We start from the raw sequence: 21,863 nt of genomic DNA, 5'->3' as shown, positions 1-21,863 counted from the left end.
TAAAAAAAAATAAAGATGTAATTTATACAAAGTCTCGATTAAAAATACGAAAAAAAAATTAAAATAAAAAAAAACTGTTGCGGAAAAGTTTTAAAACGCATAATGAGCAGAACTTTGCTGTACTGTAAGCCTGAGCACCAACAATTATCAGTACAAAAAAAAAACAATTTTAATGTTGCCCCGAGTGGCAACATTAAATAAATTTTGAAAATTTATTTAAAAAAAATAAAGTTGAAATTAACTAAAAGCCCCGAGTGGCAATATGACTTGAAAGTTATGAATAAAAAGCCTTGAGTTTTAGAATATAAGAAAAAAAATTTTCTTCAACAACATTATGCTCTACTGTAAGCCTCGAGTGGCAATAGTTATCCTTGAAAAACAATAGTTTTGAGAATTTATTGAAAAATTTAAATTTATTACTGAGGGCCAAATCGAAAAACCTAGACAACAATATTTAAACATACATTGCAATTGAAAGCCTCGAGTGGCGCAATTTATCAAACAATTCAGATTGTTAACACTCAAATGCAGAAAGACTCGAGTGGCAACATAAAATAAAATAATTAAAGGATAAAAAAAAACCATATCAAAAATATTCTTAAATGGCAGCATTTTATTGCTGAAAGCCTCGAGTGGCAACAACTAAAGTTTAAATAAAAAAATTCAAGTGGCAAGAAATAGTTTTCAAATATGAATTTTGCAACAATGAAAAGCCTCGAGGGGCGCAATTGTTGAAGTATTTTAAAGTGAAAGCATATTTTTGCTGAAAGCCTCGAGTGGCAACAAATTAAGTTTAAATTTAAAAAAATTAGTAGCGATTTTGAATGAAATTATATAGTAAAAGCCTCGAGTGGCATCGAATCAAGTTTTAATGAAAAAAGAGAGATTAAAATAACATATATTGATCAACATAGTAAAAAGCCTCGAGTGGCGTAAAATTCAAATGTTTGAGACTGCTAGCATATTAGTGCAAAAAGCCTCGAGTGGCAAAAACAAAATTTAAATTGGAAAAAAATGGAAATACCAAAATATGGGTTCGACATTACAACAAAAAGCCTCGAGTGGCACCATTTATCAATTTTTTTTAGATTGGCATTAGTGCAAACAGCCTCGAGTGGCAACAGAAAAGTTAAAAACTGAAGGGTGAAAATACCAATGGCAGCACTTTTATTGCTGAAAGCCTTGAGTGGCAACAAATAAAGTTTAAATGAAATTTAAAAAAAAATTGAATTTTCAAACAACTGTAACAGCCTATCAAATGTTAGATTGGCCGCATTTTTATGCAAAAAGCCTCGAGTGGCAACAAATAATGGTACAAATATTAATTTTGCATTACAACAATAAGCCTCGAGTGGCAGAATTAATGAAATATTTTAGAGTGAAAGCATATTATTGCTAGAAGCCTCGAGTGGCAACAAATAAAGTTTAAATAAAAAATTAGGTGACAAGAAATAATGTTTCAAATATGAATTTGGCAATAATGAAAAGCCTCGAGAGGCGCAATTGTTGAAGAATTTTAAAGTGAAAGCTAATTTTTGCTGAAAGCCTCGAGTGGCAACAAATTAAGTTTAAATAAAAAAAAAATAGTAATGATATTGAATGAAAATATATAGTAAAAGCCTCGAGTGGCATCGAATCAAGTTTTAATGAAAAAAGAGAGATAACATATATTGATCAACATAGTAAAAAGCCTCGAGTGGCGCAAAATTCAAATATTTTAGACTGCTAGCATATTAGTGCAAAAAGCCTCGAGTGGCAAAAACAAAATTTAAATTGAAAAAATTGAAATACCAAAATATGGGTTCGACATTACAACAAAAAGCCTCGAGTGGCACAATTTATCAATTTTTTTTAGATTGGCATTAGTGCAAACAGCCTCGAGTGGCAACAGAAAAGTTAAAAACTGAAGGGTGAAAATACCAATGGCAGCACTTTTATTGCTGAAAGCCTTGAGTGGCAACAAATAAAGTTTAAATGAAATTTAAAAAAAAATTGAATTTTCAAACAACTGTAACAGCCTATCAAATGTTAGATTGGCCGCATTTTTATGCAAAAAGCCTCGAGTGGCAACAAATAATGGTACAAATATTAATTTTGCATTACAACAATAAGCCTCGAGTGGCAGAATTAATGAAATATTTTAGAGTGAAAGCATATTATTGCTAGAAGCCTCGAGTGGCAACAAATAAAGTTTAAATAAAAAATTAAGTGACAAGAAATAATGTTTCAAATATGAATTTGGCAATAATGAAAAGCCTCGAGAGGCGCAATTGTTGAAGAATTTTAAAGTGAAAGCTAATTTTTGCTGAAAGCCTCGAGTGGCAACAAATTAAGTTTAAATAAAAAAAAATAGTAATGATATTGAATGAAAATATATAGTAAAAGCCTCGAGTGGCATCGAATCAAGTTTTAATGAAAAAAGAGAGATAACATATATTGATCAACATAGTAAAAAGCCTCGAGTGGCAAAAACAAAATTTAAATTGAAAAAATGGAAATACCAAAATATGGGTTCGACATTACAACAAAAAGCCTCGAGTGGCACAATTTATCATTTTTTTTTAGATTGGCATTAGTGCAAACAGCCTCGAGTGGCAACAGAAAAGTTAAAAACTGAAGGGTGAAAATACCAATGGCAGCACTTTTATTGCTGAAAGCCTTGAGTGGCAACAAATAAAGTTTAAATGAAATTTAAAAAAAAATTGAATTTTCAAACAACTGTAACAGCCTATCAAATGTAAGATTGGCCGCATTTTTATGCAAAAAGCCTCGAGTGGCAACAATTAATGTTACAAATATCAATTCTGCATTACAAAAAAGCTTCGAGTGGCACATTCAATGGAATATTTTAGAAAGGAAGCATATTACTGCTAGAAGCCTCTAGTGGCAACAAGTCAAGTTTAAATGAATTCAAAAACGAAGTGACAATATTGGATGGACCAATAGAGTAAAAAAAGTCTCGAGTGGCAAAATTTATCAAATAGCCACGAGTGGCAACAACAAAATTTAAATTTATTGTATGAATATACCAAAACATGGATTTTCCATTACAATGAAGAGCCTCGAGTTGCCCAACTTACCAAATATTTAAGAATCCGAACATTCTAATGCAGAAAGCCTCGAGTGGCAACACATAATGTTTCATAAAATTAACGAAAAATAATTGAAATTGCTAAATACGAATTATGCATTACAAGAATATTAGCATTTTGGAGCCGAGAACTTAGATTGGCAACAAACTTTAAATTACCTAGAAATGTTTAAATCATTTAAAATAAAAAAAATCTAAATTATTTTATCGTTGCAAATCATAGCCTCGAGTGGCACAATTAAATAAATCATATCAAAACAGAAGGATTTTATGGCTGAGAATCTTGAACGGCAACTTACTTAGCTAATTCGTAGATTTGTAACATGCAGAAAACAACAAAAAGAATCAAATAATGGAAATACCAAAATATAATACCATCGATTGGTGAATAAATGAAATACTTTAGAATGGAAGCACTTCGTTGCTGAAAGCATCAAGTGGCAACAAATAAAATTTGTTAATAAGAGAATCGAAATAAAAATATTCAAGCAATATTATAATTTAAAAATCATCGAAGAGCGTAACTTATCAAACATTTTAGATTAGCAGCATTCTAATCCAAAAATCCCCGAGTGACAATAAGTAATGATTTGATGAAAGCTTAAAATTAATGGAATATAGACTCTGCATTAAAAAATTTTTCAAGAAATGTGTTTTAACGAAAGCATTTTATTGCTGGTGGAAGCATCAAGTGGAAAAAATTAAAAATTAAAGAATACTTTATTCTACACTACTGCGAGTTTTGATTTGCAGCATATCGAGTGGGAATAAAAAAGGTGTCAATTTAATACCAGACCAAAAATACCAAAATATTGAAAGATGCAAAATAACAATTAAAACAACTTTATTGGCACGATGAAAGAAATGTTTTAGTGTGGCAGCATTTGCTTTCTGGAAGCCACGTGTGACTAATAATGTTTTAACTACTATAAAATGGTTAAAAAAAAAATTTTTTTTTTTGGTTCATAATATTTTACAGGGCCTCTTTTTTTTTTGTAATTTAAATTGACAATGAAAAATCTTGAGCAGTACGTGTTTAAATATTTTTTTGATTTTTAATAAAGTATAGGAGGCAACAAAAATGAATAAATTTATAATTCAGTTGAAGCCTACAGTGATTACTAACTATATTATAAAAGGTAATTTGTCTATTCATTTAATGTAAATTCTTAATACAAGGGAAGAACGACTGGAGAGGAAGTTCAGGTTTTTTTTAAAGGTTGGCAAAACATATACAATTATTTTTCGCTTTAACATAAGGTCGTCGTAATAAGTTGTTTTTTTTTGTTATCAAAACGTATGCTATCAGGGGAGAAACACTCAACAGACGCCAGAACTTTCAAGGACATCAAACTTCATTCTTAGTGTAATTATCCTTCAACGACTTATTATTATAAAAGGAGGTAATTAGATATATGTCTAAGGTCAACTGAAAGAACTTTCTTTATTCAATTTTCATTTGAGGATTTGTTAATTCTGTTAAATGGTAAGATCTCCTAGTTTTTTTTTGCAGCGTCATTATTAAAATATGTTAGAATTGTGAGTGTGTTTTTCAATAGTTTTTTCTCTAAATAAATCAAATTAAATTGTATAAAAAAAAATCTTCGGATTTTATAAGATCGAATAGCGTAAGTGAAATGTCCATCAAATCAAAATCTAGTAAGAAAAAATCTTTAAAAGTCAACAGAAAATCTTTTTTAATCTTAATAGGACTGAAGGAAAACTTTTCTCTCTTGAATGTTTCGCGTGCATTGCTTATAAGTTGGAGTCCAAATCGTGTACATAATGTTTTTTGTTGAAATCAGGGGATTGAAATTTAAAAAATAATGTGAAAAAATATATCTATAAAAAAATATTTTTTATTTAACATTTTTTTCTGTAGTCCATGTAAAAGAAATCAAAAATCCGCGTATTTTATTACGGTGTTACTGGTGTTATTACAAAAAGTAGATACATTTTCAAGATTTTTTTTGTACGGAAATAATTACATGTTAATTGGTTTAATTTTTTTAAAAATCAATATGGTTGAACATACTTATTAACTTTAAATAAAGAAGGCAAATTAAAATTTTGTGTATAGGTAGATACATCTCTTACACTAATTATCGTCATGCTCATAGTTATGATTTTTAGAAATAAAAAAAAATTTTTTTTCACAACTGATAAAAATCTAAAAAAAACTTTGCTAGTACATGGGATAGAAAACAATGTATGAGCTTAATTCAATGTCTCTTTATTTTATTATTTTTTTCACTGATAGGGAGCAACACGTCTTAATTGTGGGGCAATGAGGTACTTGTCATAATTTCATTCTACTTGTATGTTTATTTTAGATTTTCGCGGATATTAACGAGCTTTTTATGATAACGTTTTATTTTGGCTCAGTATGTAGTTTAATTGAAAGGAAAAATGTTTTTTAACCAAAGATCTAAAAACTTAGGAATTTTAAAATAAGGGATTTAGCTAGCAATTCTCAATAAACAATTCTGATTCGAAAAATATTTGTTCACTATCACAGCAGAATTGACTGTGTAAAAAAAAATATTTCAATTTCATGGCTCAGTCCTGAGATACAAGTGGTTTAATAGCACCAATATAATTTGTTTCATGCTACTAAAGTGTTTTCAGGTAAGATATGTGCGGTGTCTTCGAAATATTTCCCTAGGTTCAGCATTCTACGAGTTAAACTCTCATACGACTGAAATCAGCCCCAATAAGGAACAGGAAGATATGCGATTTTGAAGCTCATTAGGTCTGAATTCATTATCCGTGACGACAGATGCGTTCAAAACTATGGGAATAGTCAGGAAAATATCACTACCAGCTGTAAACAATTGGTGGTATAATGTACTCTGAACAGAGGTTGTTGTAAGTAATCTTAAATGCCAATATTAATGTTTCCTTATTTCCAGGTTGAGATTATACAGAAGATAAGGTTGAGCATCCCATTTCAACGGACAAACTCAAAGAGGTTTCCAATAAGGAAGTTAGGAAGTTATATCATTTTTAGACTGAACAAATGAACATCATGGAGTATCCTTTGTTAGAAGCTTAAGAGTATCCATCAAAAAGCTCTTATCGGAACCTAAAAAAAAAACCTGAATAATTCAAAAACATTTTTTATCGTATTGATTTAGAGTAGGGGAGAGGGAAGATGTAGGAACAATAGCTTATAGTGTAAATCAATTATTAGGTGTAACAATTTCATAGCGTGAGAGATAAATATTCAAATAAATTTTGGTTGCACTGGTAGGCTGACGGCGCAGCAATGAGCCGTTATCGAAAAGAGAAAAATAACGGCGAGAGGAAAAGAGAAATCAATAGAGAAAACAAACGGCTGTAACAGGGAAAGAAAAAGGAAATAAAATCAGTTTGCAAAACGTTGTTGACAGGAACGGTTGTGTTTTGAGTGAAATCCGAAAATCCAACAGACGGGAATCTGAAGTTGTTTCGAGGCTGGTGTGTTGTATGTGGTAAAATGGAGTGCAAAAATCACGACAGTTCAGTATATTGTAATGAAACTCACCTCTTTTTTGTCATTTTTCAAACTCGCCCTCATGTCGCACAGTGGTCCAAATCCTTAAAAAGCTGGCAAAAAGTCTTTTTTACAAGTAAATGTTTTTTATTCTCTGCGTTTTGATTCATATTCTTCAATAATTCAACAATACAAATACGCAGGAAATGAAATTTTAAGTTATATCGTAAAAGCGTAGCATTATAATTGTCAGTGAAGAATTCAATTTTTCTTTCGAATTTTCATCAAAATGATACACATGTTGTTCTTGAGCTGGAACAAAAGTTTGTCTAAATTTTGAATCGAATTATTTTTTGCTAATCAAAACATAATTTTTCAATCACTTTAAGTTATTACAGACCCCGTTCGATTTTGGCAACATTCGATTTTGGCAACATCCGAGCAAAAACCGTTCGATTTTGGCAACATCGAAAAAAGACGGTTTTTTTTGTAACTTTTTTATTTTTTATTTTCATTTCAAATTTATCAAAATTAATGTAAAACGTAATATTAGCATGGAATTTTTCAATTTGGCTTATTTATAATAGTTTTAAACTGTAAAAACACGAGTTTTTCCATATTTTACTGCTTAAAACTAATATAATTGAGCCAAATTGAAAAATTTTATGCATATATAAGGTTTTACATCAATTTTGAATAATTTGAAATTAAAATTTGAAATAAAAAAGTGACAAAAAAACCCGTTCGATTTTGGCAACATTCGATTTTGGCAACATAAAATTTACGGGCGTGTTGCCAAAAACGAACGGGGTCTGTATTTGGATAAAAATATCGTTACAGAGATTTTTAATCGATTTAAAAAGGAAAAAAATCAACAAATTTTATCAATACTTCAAATTTAAACAGTCTTTTAAAAAAAAACTCCACATAATTCCACTCGGAAATTATGCAAGACGTGTTGCTACATGTTCTAACTACACAATATAGCAATTTGGGCTGCCTTTTTTTGCCATTTTGGGAGAACGGTAGTAAACAGTGGGAGAATATCTAAAATCAAATTTGAAAAATTGAAGAACCCAGTAGCAATACCGCAATTAATTTTTACCATACATTTTATTTCTAATTTCCAGAGAAGGAATTATTCTGGTTTTGTTATTTAAATTTTCATCAAGATTAAATTTGAAGGAGATTGATTTTTTTGTATTAAAATACATTGAAAATATAGAGGAAAAGAGATTGAAAGTCTTAATCGTTTTTTTTTTGATATTTCATTGTATGAGTTAAACAAAATTTTTCCAAATCAATTCTTTATTCAACGGCCAGAGGAGTATTTACAGCATCTGGAAGAGTATTTTCAACATCCAGTTGTTAGTTTGCAATTGATGAATATAAAATATCTCCTGTTAAAAGAAATCTATGAAACAAGTCACTCATCGTAGCTTCTCGGGAACAGGAGCAGATTCTTCGAAAAACTTTTTTGGACGACCTGTTTTTTTCGTGATATTATTACTACAGGACAATACGAATTTTTCTAGTCCATTAAGCCACTAAAAATTTAGTTTTTCAAAAGTTGGGCGATACCGTTTACTTCTCTCCCAACGAGTCAAAAACTTTGCAAAAAATGCATAAAGGACATTTTTTCTTTCAGGTTAAGTTTTGGTAGTTCATTGTCAGACATTTCTTCAGCTAAAACGTTTTCAACATACCGTATCAAAAATTCCCTTTGAACCATTCTTTTCTTGTTGATGTTGTCAAAAATCACTCCACAGAGCAGAGAACGGCGAATCGATATCATGATCTGCTGAAAATAAACAGAATAATCACAGGATTGTTGTAATAAATCAATAGGTACTTACTATTGAATCTTTTCTAATTTGTTTTTTCCAGAATGAAACACCTTCAAAACGCTTTCTTTTGTTATTAAAACTGAACAAAACTGGATTATTGATACAAAAAAAAGGCAAATCGTTTTCCATATAAGAGTAGAGTAAACACGTGGCACCTTTATGCGATGGCAGATCGAATTGAACTGTATTATACTAACTAAGTAGGCTCACAACACATAAGTGATTTCATCTTCATAACCTCACTTTAATGTTGGCATTGCTCTAAAACGAACTGTTTGTGTATTTGTGAAAATGCTAGATAATTTGGACAAAGTTGTTTCTGCGAGTGCATTGATTGTTGAACAGCAACTGGATTTTATTTCGAATTTTTCAAATTTGATTTTAGATATTCTCCCACTGTTTACTACCGTTCTCCCAAAATGGCAAAAAAAAGGCAGCCCAAATTGCTATATTGTGTAGTTAGAACATGTAGCAACACGTCTTGCATAATTTCCGAGTGGAGTTATGTGGAGTTTTTTTTTAAAGACTGTTTAAATTTGAAGTATTGATAAAATTTGTTGATTTTTTTCCTTTTTAAATCGATTAAAAATCTCTGTAACGATATTTTTATCCAAATAATAACTTAAAGTGATTGAAAAATTATGTTTTGATTGACAAAAAATAATTCGGTTCAAAATTTAGACAAACTTTTGTTCCAGCTCAAGTACAACATGTGTATCATTTTGATGAAAATTCGAAAGAAAAATTGAATTCTTCACTGACAAATATAATGCTACGCTTTTACAAAATAACTTAAAATTTCAACTCCTGCGTATTTGTATTGTTCAATTGTTGCAGAATATGAATCAAAACGCAGAGAATAAAAAACATTTACTTGTAAAAAAGACTTTTTGCCAGCTTTTTAAGGATTTGGACCACTGTGTGTCGGTGGGTTTACGGGATTTTGATTGCGTGATTTCTCTAAAATTTGAACTCAAATTGTGTACTTTTTATATACCTAAAGATTCATTAGAATCTCCTCTTTCTATGGACATACATTTTATGTAGTGTTTTGAAAATTTGTAGCAACGTTTTTGGAATTTACTGAAAGCTGCCAGATTTCAACCAGTTTGGCTCACATTTTCAGCAGGTTGGTGTACAAATCTCGCACCCCTCACGTAGCCGCGGGAGAAACAAATCCTTTAGCTCTCTTTTTGTCGCTCACCAAATCTACCACCCAACCCAGCAGCAGGAGGAACTGCCGTCTCGCCGCGTGGTTTGTTGATTAAATGTGCTGATGCTGATAACGAAATGAATGTTTTATTGTTGTAGGAATTGCTTGAATCTTTTTTGATATTTTTTATTGAAAATATTTTAATGGATGGGCAACATTTCAAAAGTTCACGTCCATGATTTAGATTGCAGATTGCAGATTGCAGATTTCAGATTGCAGATTTCAGATTTCAGATTTCAGATTTCAGATTTTAGATTTCAGATTTTAGATTCAGATTTCAGATTCAGATTTCAGATTCAGATTTTAGATTCAGATTTCAGATTCAGATTTCAGAGTCAGATTTCAGATTCAGATTTCAGATTTCAGATTCAGATTTCAGATTCAGATTTCCGATTCAGATTTCAGATTCAGATTTCAGATTCAGATTTCAGATTCAGATTTCAGTTTCAGATTTCAGATTCAGATTCCAGATTCAGATTTCAGATTCAGATTTCAGATTCAGATTTCAGATTCAGATTCAGATTTCAGAATTTATATTCAGATCTCAAATTCTTGAAATGAAGAGTTAATCACCGTAAATTTATTTTGGGAAATTATTTTATCGGCTGTATCTGTGAAATTTTATATTCTTTGAGAAAGAAATCTTTCTGTATCAACCACTGCAATAAAGTAGGCCCGTGAGGAACAAAACGATGAAATGTGATAAAAAGTTCAAATTAAAATTGCCTTTCCGCTCAATTTCAACATCTTTCATCTTATTCTAATCTTCTATCCGCCTATAATCTTTCAATTCATAAATATTCTTTCTAAAAAAATATAAAATTTCACTGATATAGCCGACAAAATTATTTCCCAAGCTTTCAGATTCAGAATTCTGATTCAGATTTCAGATTCAGATTTCAGATTCAGACTCAGATTCTGATTTCAGATTTCAGATTTCAGATTCAGATTCGATTTCAGATTCCAGATTTAGATTTCAGATTCCGACTTCTGATTAAAGTTTCTGAATAAAATTTCAGAATATTTGTTACTTAAATCATAGATTTTGTTTCTCTTGCAGTAGACACTGCTTGAAATAAAAGAAAAGAACCATGATAACATTCAAAACAAATGTAGGTCACTGAAGAATTCTAATGATAAAATATCTAAAAAGATTAAAGAAGTTTATTTCAATTTGGAGCAATAATCTTTCTCTATTTTAAAATCAAAACTTTTACTACGCCAAGAGGTATCAGCATGAGCACAATCAATCAATAAACCACGCGACTTGCGAGTTGGGCAAATTTGCCCTAGCCATCAATACCCAAAGAAAAAAAAAACACGCGGTGAGACGGCAGTTCCTTCTGCTGCTGGGTTGGGTGGTAGATTTGGTGAGCGACAAAAAGAGAGCTAAAGGATTTGTTTTTCCCGCGGCTACGTGAGGGGTGCGAGATTTGTACACCAACCTACTGAAAATGAGGGCCAAACTGGTTGAAATCTGACAGCTTCCAGTAAATTCGAAAAACGTTGCTACAAATTTTCAAAACACCACACAAAAAGTATGTCCATTGAAAGAGGAGATTCTAATGAATCTTTAGGTATATAAAAAGTACACAATTTGAGTTCAAATTTTAGAGAAATCACGCAACCAAAATCCCGTAAACCCACCGACATGAGGGGGAGTTTGAAAAATGACAAAAAAGATGTGAGTTTCATTACAATATACTGAACAACAGAGATTTTTGAGGAACCAACTATGTTCTACGAAAATAATAATGAAGTTATCGAAAAAAAAACTAAAATTTGAACTTAGAGAATCGGTCCATTGGTAAGCGAGATACAGCAATGCAAATCCAAAATTGGGTGACTTTTTTGAAGTGAGATTTTTTTCTACCGGAAGTTCCGGGATAGCGGCCAAAACTTCCTTCGGATCACAAAAAATTTATACATTCATGGATAGATTTATTCTTGACAATTCCAAATATTATAAAATCAGCGCAATATTTGGAATCTCTCACAAGTTATAAGCATTCTACAAAGAGTTCTTTTTCGGGACTTTTTTCATTCGGAATCAGCTACTGGTGATCTCGCAAAATATTTCGACTTACTTTTTGAATATTGAGAAACTAGAATAAATTATCTATACAATGAATTAAAATTCATCGAAATCGGTCAATATTTGCGGCCAAGGGAACTTATGCAAACTCTCGGGTCATATAGACCCGAACAGCCTAATTACGGATTTTTTTGAGGGAGCACTTCCGGTGGTCACAGGAAGTTGCCTGGTACTACAGATTGTGTATTTTGTGATTCCCCAGGGAGGCTTTAAAAATCAAATTTTTGCGATTTTTTCTCGAAGAGTTATGATGATTTGAATGTGCGCTTCGGGTCATATTGACCCGAACGAATTTGGAAGGTTAAATAATAAAAAAATAAAAAATAAAAAAATAAAACAATATAAAAATTAAAAAATTAGGAAAAAAAATTAAGAAAAAAATAAAGAAAAAAAATTAAAGAAAAAAATTAAAAAAAAAACTTAAGTAAAAAATAATAAAAAATTTACTTAAAAAAATTCCCTAAAAAAAATTATTAAAAAAATTAATAAAAAAAAAATAAAAAACAAATTTTAAAAAATTTTCTTATAAAAATTAATTTAATAAAAACTTATTTAAAAATGTAAATTAAAAATATCAATTAAAAAAATTATAAAAAAAATAAACTAAAAAAGATTAATTAAAAAAATAAAATTTAAAACATTTATTAAACAAAAATTTAAATTAAAATATCAAAAAAAATAATAATAAAAAAATTAAAATTAAAATATTAAAAAAAATAATAATAAAAAAAATAATAATAAAAAAATTAAAATAATAATAAAAAAATTAAAATAATAATAAAAAAAATAAAAATAATAATAAAAAAATAAAAATAATAATAAAAAAATAAAAATAATAATAAAAAAATAAAAATAATAATAAAAAAATAAAAATAATAATAAAAAAATAAAAATAATAATAAAAAAATAAAAATAATAATAAAAAAATAAAAATAATAATAAAAAAATAAAAATAATAATAAAAAAATAAAAATAATAATAAAAAAATAAAAATAATAATAAAAAAATAAAAATAATAATAAAAAAATAAAAATAATAATAAAAAAATAAAAATAATAATAAAAAAATAAAAATAATAATAAAAAAATAAAAATAATAATAAAAAAATAAAAATAATAATAAAAAAATAAAAATAATAATAATAAAAAAAAAATAATAATAAAAAAAAATAATAATAAAAAAATAAAAATAATAATCAAAAAAATAAAAATAATAATAAAAAAATAAAAATAATGATAAAAAAATAAAAATAATAAAAAGTAAAATAAAAAAAGTAAAATAAAAAAAAGTAAAATAAAAAAAAGTAAAATAAAAAAAAGTAAAATAAAAAAAAGTAAAATAAAAAAAAATAAAATAAAAAAAAGTAAAATAAAAAAAAATAAAATAAAAAAATAAAATAAAATAAAAAAATAAAATAAAATAAAATAAAAAAATAAAAAAAAAATAAAAAAAATTAAAAAAATAAAATATAAAAAAAATAAAATAAAATAAAATTAAAAAAATGATATACAAAAAAAATTTAAAAAAATAAATAAGAAAAAATAGATAAAAAATAATTTAAAAAAAAACTAATAAAATAAAGATAAAAATAAAAAAAAAAATTAAAGAAAATAAAAAAAATAAATATGTTGAATGTTAATGTAAAAATACAGACCCCGTTCGATTTTGGCAACACGCCCGTACATTTTGTGTTGCCAAAATCGAATGTTGCCAAAATTGAACGGTTTTTTTTTTTCAATTTTTTTTTCAGTTATTTTTACTAAATAACTGTCAAACACGTTATTTTTGGTTAATCTTCATCCATTTGTAGTAATTTTTTAATTTTTCTCATCATGTTTTTGATGCATTTTCCACTGTTCTGGTTTTGTTTATAATGTTTGTTTTCACTTGTCATATTTGCTGTTTTTGTCGTTCTTCATCATTTTTTCAGTTGTTTTTTGTCATTTTCAGCCTTTTGTTTGAATTTGTTTCTTAACTTTTTTAATTTTTCTTTTTTTTTGTCATTTTTGAGTACTTTATAAATTTTTAAAAAAACTTTTGTTTTTATTTTTGCATTTTATCACCATTTCAGAACATAAAAACGTGTTTATGGTGTTTGTGTAAATAAAATTGGACCTGTTATAACGAAAACTAAAAGGTAATGTTGTTTCTAAATACCGTTCGATTTAGGCACATGTGCCAAAATCGAATGTTGCCAAAATCGAATGTTGCCAAAAACGAACGGGGTCTGTAGCTTTTTAGAAACATAATTACCTTTTAGTTTTCATTATAACAGGACCAATTTAATTTAGACAAACACCATAAATACGTTTTTTTGTTCTGAAATGGTGATAAAATACATCAATAAAAACCAAAGATTTTTTAAAATTGTATAAAGTACTCAAAAATGACACAAAGGTGAAAAATTTAAAAAGTTTAAAAACAAATTCAAACAAAAGACTGAATATGATAAAAAACAACTAAAAAATGATGAAGAATGTCAAAAACAGCAAATATGACAAAAGAAAACAAACATTATAAACAAAGCAAGAATGGTGCAAAATGCATCAAAAACATGATGAGAAAAATTAAAAAATGACTACAAATGGTCGGAAATTGACTAAAAATAACGTTTTTGATAAGAATAATAGTTATTTTGTAAAAATAACTGAAAAAAAGATGAGAAATAAAAAATTGTTCATTCGATTTTGGCAACACAAAATGTACGGGCGTGTTGCCAAAATCGAACGGGGTCTGTACTTATACTGTAAATTTCATCAAAATCCACAAATGTTTTGAGAGGCTTATTGCATACATTTTAAGACTACACTAAGATATAACACGTAAAGTCTGCACAGAAAAAACAAGCATCAGTAATATTTGCTCTCAGGAGCCACCATCAGAGTGTCAAAGTAGATTACCCTCGCTTGGCAATATTAAGTTTCACGTTATGTTGCATCTGGATGCGCTTACACAACAGTATGTTGACAAGAAACGAAATGCTATAAATTTGATTTCTTAGTTTTAACCTAGATGGTGCCGTAGCGAGAAGATTGCAGAAACACACATTAAAATATTTTATTGCTAGCATTTTTCTTCCCAAATCAAAAAGCAGTGAAGCAGTGAACAACAAGCATGCAACTCACATTAGCCACGTGTAGAGGATGTGGACGCCAGTTGGGATCGTTGAGCGTAATCCGGATTTTTTCGACCTCTTCTTTGGATTTCTGGTATGCGTGGAAGGAATATTTGATCTGGTGGTTGGCGATAAGTGTAAGGAGAAAAGAAGCCAAAATGAACAATACGAACAAGGATACACTGTCGTGTATCAGCTCTGCAAATGATGGGATTGTGGGAGAGAACTTTAGACGGGATACTTTAGGTTTTGCTCATCAAGTGGGACATATATCGAGAAAATTACTAGACAAGTGGGTAATGTTTCGCTGCTCTATCGTTTGCGTAGTTTGGCGCCTGTTATCGGCATGCAATGGGAAAGATGTCCAGATTAGTTTACATCCGATTGGGTGGTCGCGATTAGTAAATTGACTGCATGCATATATCAGTGAATTAAAGAATAAATTGATAAACTGTTAATTGATCATGCATAGATTAGGTGAGAATATTGATAAAAAATGACCAAAAATTGGTATCATGCTTCTTTTTTCATGATCCAACTTACATTCAACGCAGGCAAGGGAATTGGTTTGGAGATCTGAACGGCGTCACCCGTTTTTGCGTCCATCTGGGCGTATAGAGCAGGGCATTGCAGGCAGCTGAAGGAGTATTTTATCTAGTGGTTTTCTCGTTAATTGAGATGTCATTATTTCGGGATCAGCGTCGTATGGTGACGACAATCGACAAGCATTACTTCAAAGGGCGTATACTTTTTTCTTTTTCAAAAACATTATTCATGATAAAGTTATTAGTGAATCATCCGATATCGAATGTAATATAATTTCGTTCACTTATTCTTCAAATTGCTGTATACACCCTTCAGAAGATCTTGTCTGTATACTACAAATTGTTACTTACGTAGAAGCTCTTCGAGTCTTTCTTACAGTTGGCCTTGGTGATACAGTTATCCTGGACGGCTTCAAAGACCTTCGGCATGGAAGCAATCAGGGCGAGCGTCACACACGGATGTTTGTCCGACTTTAGAGCCATCACTTCGGCCGTTCGTTCTTCATGGGTGGCCATAGCCAGAGCTGCCTCCGGATATTTATAGTAAATGGCATAGTCGATGGCACTCATGTCCATATAGTTGTGCAACAGTTTACAACCCAAAGTGAGCAGCAAAACAATTGCATTCGGTTTATTTTCCATCGTCGCCAGGTGCAGTGCTGTATTCTGTGAAGAGGTTGTTTAGAGAATGTAACTAAGTAAGCTGGTTTCAAATTATTGTTTAAACTAAAGTTTTCATTTCATTTTTACCTAGTAAGTTTAAATGATTTCTTTAATTTTTTTCTGGGAAACGCCAAAACACATAAAACAAGTTATTTTACAGTCCTAGCTTTTATTCAAATCCATTCTTAACATTCCTCGCCTAAACAAACACGAAATACATAATTCCTCTTGAAGAGATGCTTTCCAAGAAATTTTACTGTTTTCGTATTTCTAACTCAGATTTTCGAACATATTATTATTTGCTTTAATGAGGCGAATTCTTCTGTAACAAGAAAGTGTCAACCATTAGCACAGGAAGGTTATTTTTTAATGTAACGCTTAAACCGCAAGTCTTATGATGTGTTGAGGTCATAAAGTAAAAGTTAATAGAAGACATTATAATTATTATAAAACGTACGCAGCCATATAAAGCTGGAATGTGCCATTTTTCTTGATTATTGAATGTGAAACTTCGATAAGAATATTGAAATTTAATATTTGAGTCAACGCAAATTGCTTACCCCATCCTTATCCACTTGATCAAGCAGATGCGAGTGCACCGAATGGAGCAGCTCAATAGTTTGTGTGTAGCCAGACATGGCTGCCAGATGGAGAGGATTCCGCCCGTTGTGATCCCTGTGCAGCAAAGCTCCTCGGTTCAGCAAAAGTTGAACCACTCTAGTGTGCCCCTCCTTGGAAGCGATGTGCAGAGGCGTAAGTCCTTCACCGTCACTTTCGTTGATGATAAATGTGCCTTTTTCGGAATCCAACAACTGACGGACAGTGTTAAAACGTCCAAATCGAGCCGCAAAATGCAGCGGACTTTCGTTGTTATTGTTCTTGAGATTAATGCAAGCACCCAACCGTATCAGATTCTCGAGCGACCGGATGTGACCTTCACGACTGGCGTAGTGTAGAGGAGAGCATCCGGTGTCATCTTTTTCGTTCAAAAGCAACAACAGATACGTTTCGGATTGCGTGCAACATACTTCTTTGGCGAATTCATCCAGCCGGCCTCCATTAATGATGACCAGGTGCAGTACATTCCTAGAATTGACATCTTTCAAGCAAATATTAGCTCCCAATCGTATCAAAATCATCACAGTACGCCATCCTCCTCTGGACGCCGAAAGCAACAACGGGGATCGATTTTCTTTGTCTAAGGCGTTCAAGTCGGCACCCTCCTGAACGAGATATTCGACGATCTCCGGATGATCGAACATGGCGGCACAATGCAGTGGAGTCATCTTCTGTATATCTGTACAGTTCAAACTTATGCGCTTTTCCTGCGGCTGCATCAAGAACATCAACTTGACAATTTCGATAGCACCCTAGAAAAAAATACTCATACAAACCTTTAAGATTACTCTACAAACAGAAATGCTCACCTGAGCCGCCGCCAGGTGGACGGGTGTTGAAAGATCATGTTGTTGCGTTGATATCTTGGCCCCTGATCTCAGGCAAAGTTCGACGGCCTTGATATCGCCACCGTGGACGGCCGAGTGAAGGGGCACATTGCCCTCGGAGTCGTAGAACGAAATCATCTCTTCCCTGGTGCAACCCTTCGATTCACCCCATTGCAGGAACACTTCCATCGTTTTGGAGCTGGCGTTCTTTGCCGCCTCGTGTATCGGATAGTAGCCGTTGTTGCATGGTCTTCGTGGACAGGCACCGAATTCAGAAATCTATATAATGATGATTGAAAAAAAAAGAAACTTGCATAAATTACTCTCAAATAAAAAAAACGCATGAATTTTCTTATTTATATACATGTAGCTATATGTTGAGACCTCCTTGACCACGTTGGTCGCCACACTCATTTTGGTAGTTTTACTAACCAGGCCCAAAGAAGTTCTCGGAGCGAGAAAAAAAAGAGGGAGATTCCAAGATTTGCAACGTGTGGCTAATCTGAGCGGCTAACTTGAGTAAGGGAGCGTCACACGTTTTTCAGCTAAAAAATCGAAATAAGTTTTTTCGGATTTATTCTGAAGTTACACTTCTTTTTTGAGTGTAACTTCAGGACCTATGCTTCTAACCACTAAACACCGGATCCTCCGTTATGTTTTGAAGCCGTGCAGATCGGAATTCACAACTTCAGCAGGCTTAGAGCTAGACGAATTCCGCCAAATCGACCGAGCATTGTAATCTTGTCAAATTTACAAAAACTTCAAACTCTACAGAATAGATGCTTGAAAAATATTTATAGAATCCCGTTGCTCTTTCCTACCCAACAGCTCTACTCCTTAAGAGCGCATAACATTCTTCAATTAAACGACGTTTGTGATTTACAAACTATAATATATGTCTACAACAATTTACACACTAATTTCAGTAATAAAAACATCCATTTTACAACGGAATTGCGTACTCATAACACTCGCCAGTCAGATTTTCTACAACGAAGCCGATTCATGACATCCTTAGGTCAAAAAAATAATCTCTTAAGAAATAAAAACCATCAACAACCGTTCCACGTTCAAAATCAAGGTAATACAGCTATTAAAAGAAAAATTGAATCGTTAAAAACTTTCGATCAGTTACCAGTTTTCTTCTTTTCTAATTATATTTTTGTAAATTTTGTAGCAATTTAATTTCTTTTTGTTTTTTTTTAATTATGATTACTTATTTTATTAAATTTTCGCTTAGTAGCAATAATATCAAATAGTGGATATATTTAAAGGAAATCTGTTTTTCATTGAGATCCATGTAGTATTCAATTTATTATTATCATTACATTTCGTCGCACTATATTTAATTTGAACATTTCAGTTCTCAGCATGAGCAAAATTTTGCTTGCGTTTTTTTTTTATATTTTTTGTTACAGCCAGACGTGCTGAGAACAGTAGCGTCCATTGCCAAGGGGCTCAAATGAGCTTTTAGGCATGGGGGAGTGTGGGGGGCCGCTACAAAATTAAAAAAAAAATCTTTAAAAAGTAGAATTTTTCGCTATTGACGGTACTCCCCTATCAAACTCACAGACGTATACCTTAAAGGACCACCCGGCGTAGAACATTTTATAGGAAAATTCTCAGCTTCAAGATGAGATATCGAACATAACCCAAAAATGGAACGACATTTACGGATAAATTGCCACCGGGCATCGTCAGAGGCATTCGCAACTAACAGGAGACATGTATTGAGCTTGTCCATAAATTGTCACTAGTTGTTCAGGTGGTTCGATTTGATTAATTAGTAAGCACAAGCAGGATAACGGTTTATTTGGATCTAGCAATAACTGATGCAATAAAATAACGTACCGTCAACTGGGGCATCATGAAACACGTTTCAACTTAAATGGCTTCTAAAAACTTAATGTATGTATGTATGTATGTATGTATGTATGGTTCCCCCATCGGTAGCAAGGTCCTGCCTATGTCTGTGTGGCTTGGCCTTCGAATTTCTTCTAGGGCTTCCACGGTCCGATGGTTCGTCGAAGGAAGGCATCCAACCCTTAGAAACCTACAATGGCCGGCTACCCGTGCCGCTTGCAATATTTCTTTAGGTTATCCCCAGATGCATTTCTTCTAAAGATGTATAGATCTTGAAAATTCGGAAAATTACGGTTAATAATATTATAAGAATGAATAGTATATTTGAATATAAAATAATGAATCATGACAAATTAGTTAAAATGATACAGATAAATAATATTGATAAAGCACATATAAATTATTAAAAAGGATACATGGCAATTCGGTGTGTCACTGCATTTGCACATCAATGTTATCGGTACTAGTTTGCAACTGTGCCGTATCTGTAGAAGGTTCTAGATTTCACATATATAAGGATGCTCAACGTAGATCATTATAGTCTTACAAAAAAGTTCAAGATTATTAAATAATTATGAAACGATCTCACCAATTTTTAATACGCCATTCTCAATTTGATATTCCAAGCATGTCGCTCATCGTCATCACGTCCTCGCCGTCACCTGTTTGCTGCGTGCCTCTGGCCTTGTGCTTTTTTAACATTAATACACTTCTAATAAACAATTCAAATTACTTACAATATAAATTCCTCTACAATCAAATTCTAATTTTTTCCATCTCGTTTTATCATTTGAAACCTCATGAACTGGGCACATATTATTCAATTCAAAAAACAAACTCTGATGGTCCAACCCCACCCGCATACAATGCCCACACCATTATTCCAAAAATCAACTTCCATTATTTATTGAAACCCGACACGAGTAAATTATTATTTTTTCATTTCATTGCAAAAAAGTAGGTGAAGATTAACAGAGCACATTTACACACATCACACAACACTTTGCGCATAAGCGTCATTTTTCAATGAATCAACTCAGCCGTCTGTCCATTCCCCCGTTTGGACAAGGCAGGCTGCGCCGCGACTCCATCATGCGAATTGCAATAACACGCACACAATCGAACTTGAACAGGAATCAAACGGAGTCTTCACTTAGAAATTGTCACAATATTTAAACATTTCTTCATTCAAAGAAGAAATTCAATTGACAAAATAACACCCAACTTAAACACTATTCAAATGCACTTTAGAATCAATATCGTCTTTCTAATATAACTCGACCATTGAAAAACATTGCCGGCAGATAAGCAGAATGACCTGAACGAACCGTGCGCGTCTAGAGCCCGACGTGAACTGGCTTCTAAAAACTTAATGTAAACAGATAATCATAACGTTTGTACATAAAAAGTTTCAAGGTTTATGTAATATAAAATTGACGTAATCAGAAAATTATTGCTTTCATTAGTTATTCTAAAATAAAAAAAAAATAATGCGATTTTCACCCTACTTAGAAAAAGGGGTAAGTAGCAAAAAACTTTGTTTTCAATGAAAAATCAAATGAAAACGTTTAAAAATTTATAGATTATAATATTTTTATGATGTCATAACGCACAAAGCACCAAAAGCAGTAATTTTTGGTTTTGCTCGAATTAAATTATATATTTTTTCTGTCAAAAATGTTTTTAAGTGTAAGGGTGCTGCATATATTTAGGAGTAAAAAATACTACAAAATATTCAACTATCTAAAATTATGAAAATTATTGTTTTAATGGATGAAATCTTGATGTTAACAAATGCGCGATGCAAAACAATCATGGATACGCGATTTGAAAGGTGAATCTTTGATTTGCATCTTGTTGCATTTTAGCCCAGACTGAAAACTGAATTATAAAAATATTTATAAAAAATAGGTGATTGAACGAAAATCATTTGTTGGTATAGGATGATGTAAAAAATTTTACATCTATTGCTCGATATTTTAAAAAAATGATTAAAAATTTGAAAATTAAACGAAAATGATTGAAAAATTTCTCACGATTTGAGAAACCATTTCATCATCCTTTTGTTATCATTAAATGATAACATTATTACATAACATCAAAATAAAAATTGAATTAGTGTTATGGTATACAAATGATTCATCTAACCTTGCTGTTGCATGATGCCCCGTTTTAAGGTATTTTTTTGATTTTCTGGCCCGCCTCTTGAAAGGATCCATTGCAGTTGAAATTTGCCGAATTCAAGGTATTTTGAAGCGTTGATAAGTCCTACTGGATAAGTCACCTGGTACAACACGGACAAGTATCCCGGTGGCAGTATTTTTGTATGACACTGACACACAGTAAAAATGAAAATGGTTGATCTGGGATGAGCTCTTACCGTAGGTTTATGAGAAAGGTGTTTGTAGCGTTACAAAGCCATTTATAGAATGAATGGAATCTTTCATAATCTTTCGTAACTAAGGATACTGATAAAATCTTAAATATACTCAGGGAGCAAATGGTTGCTTT

General features: G+C 31.2%; 1 protein-coding gene across 1 annotated transcript in view; it reads right to left on the bottom strand.

Moving 5' to 3' along the window:
* LOC129758062 (transient receptor potential cation channel subfamily A member 1) overlaps positions 1-21,863 on the bottom strand; it is a 118,800-nt gene that overhangs the window by 26,234 nt on the left and 70,703 nt on the right. Inside the window, 5 exon segments of the mRNA XM_055755489.1 lie at positions 14,847-14,954; positions 15,380-15,490; positions 15,733-16,047; positions 16,605-17,414; positions 17,472-17,768. Of these exon segments, the coding sequence (XP_055611464.1) occupies positions 14,847-14,954; positions 15,380-15,490; positions 15,733-16,047; positions 16,605-17,414; positions 17,472-17,768 (1,641 nt within the window).

Source organism: Uranotaenia lowii, chromosome 3, assembly GCF_029784155.1.
Source record: "Uranotaenia lowii strain MFRU-FL chromosome 3, ASM2978415v1, whole genome shotgun sequence".
Taxonomy (NCBI): domain Eukaryota; kingdom Metazoa; phylum Arthropoda; class Insecta; order Diptera; family Culicidae; genus Uranotaenia; species Uranotaenia lowii.
Note: the sequence above shows the minus strand (reverse complement) of the source record. Positions and strands in the feature narration are given on the sequence as shown.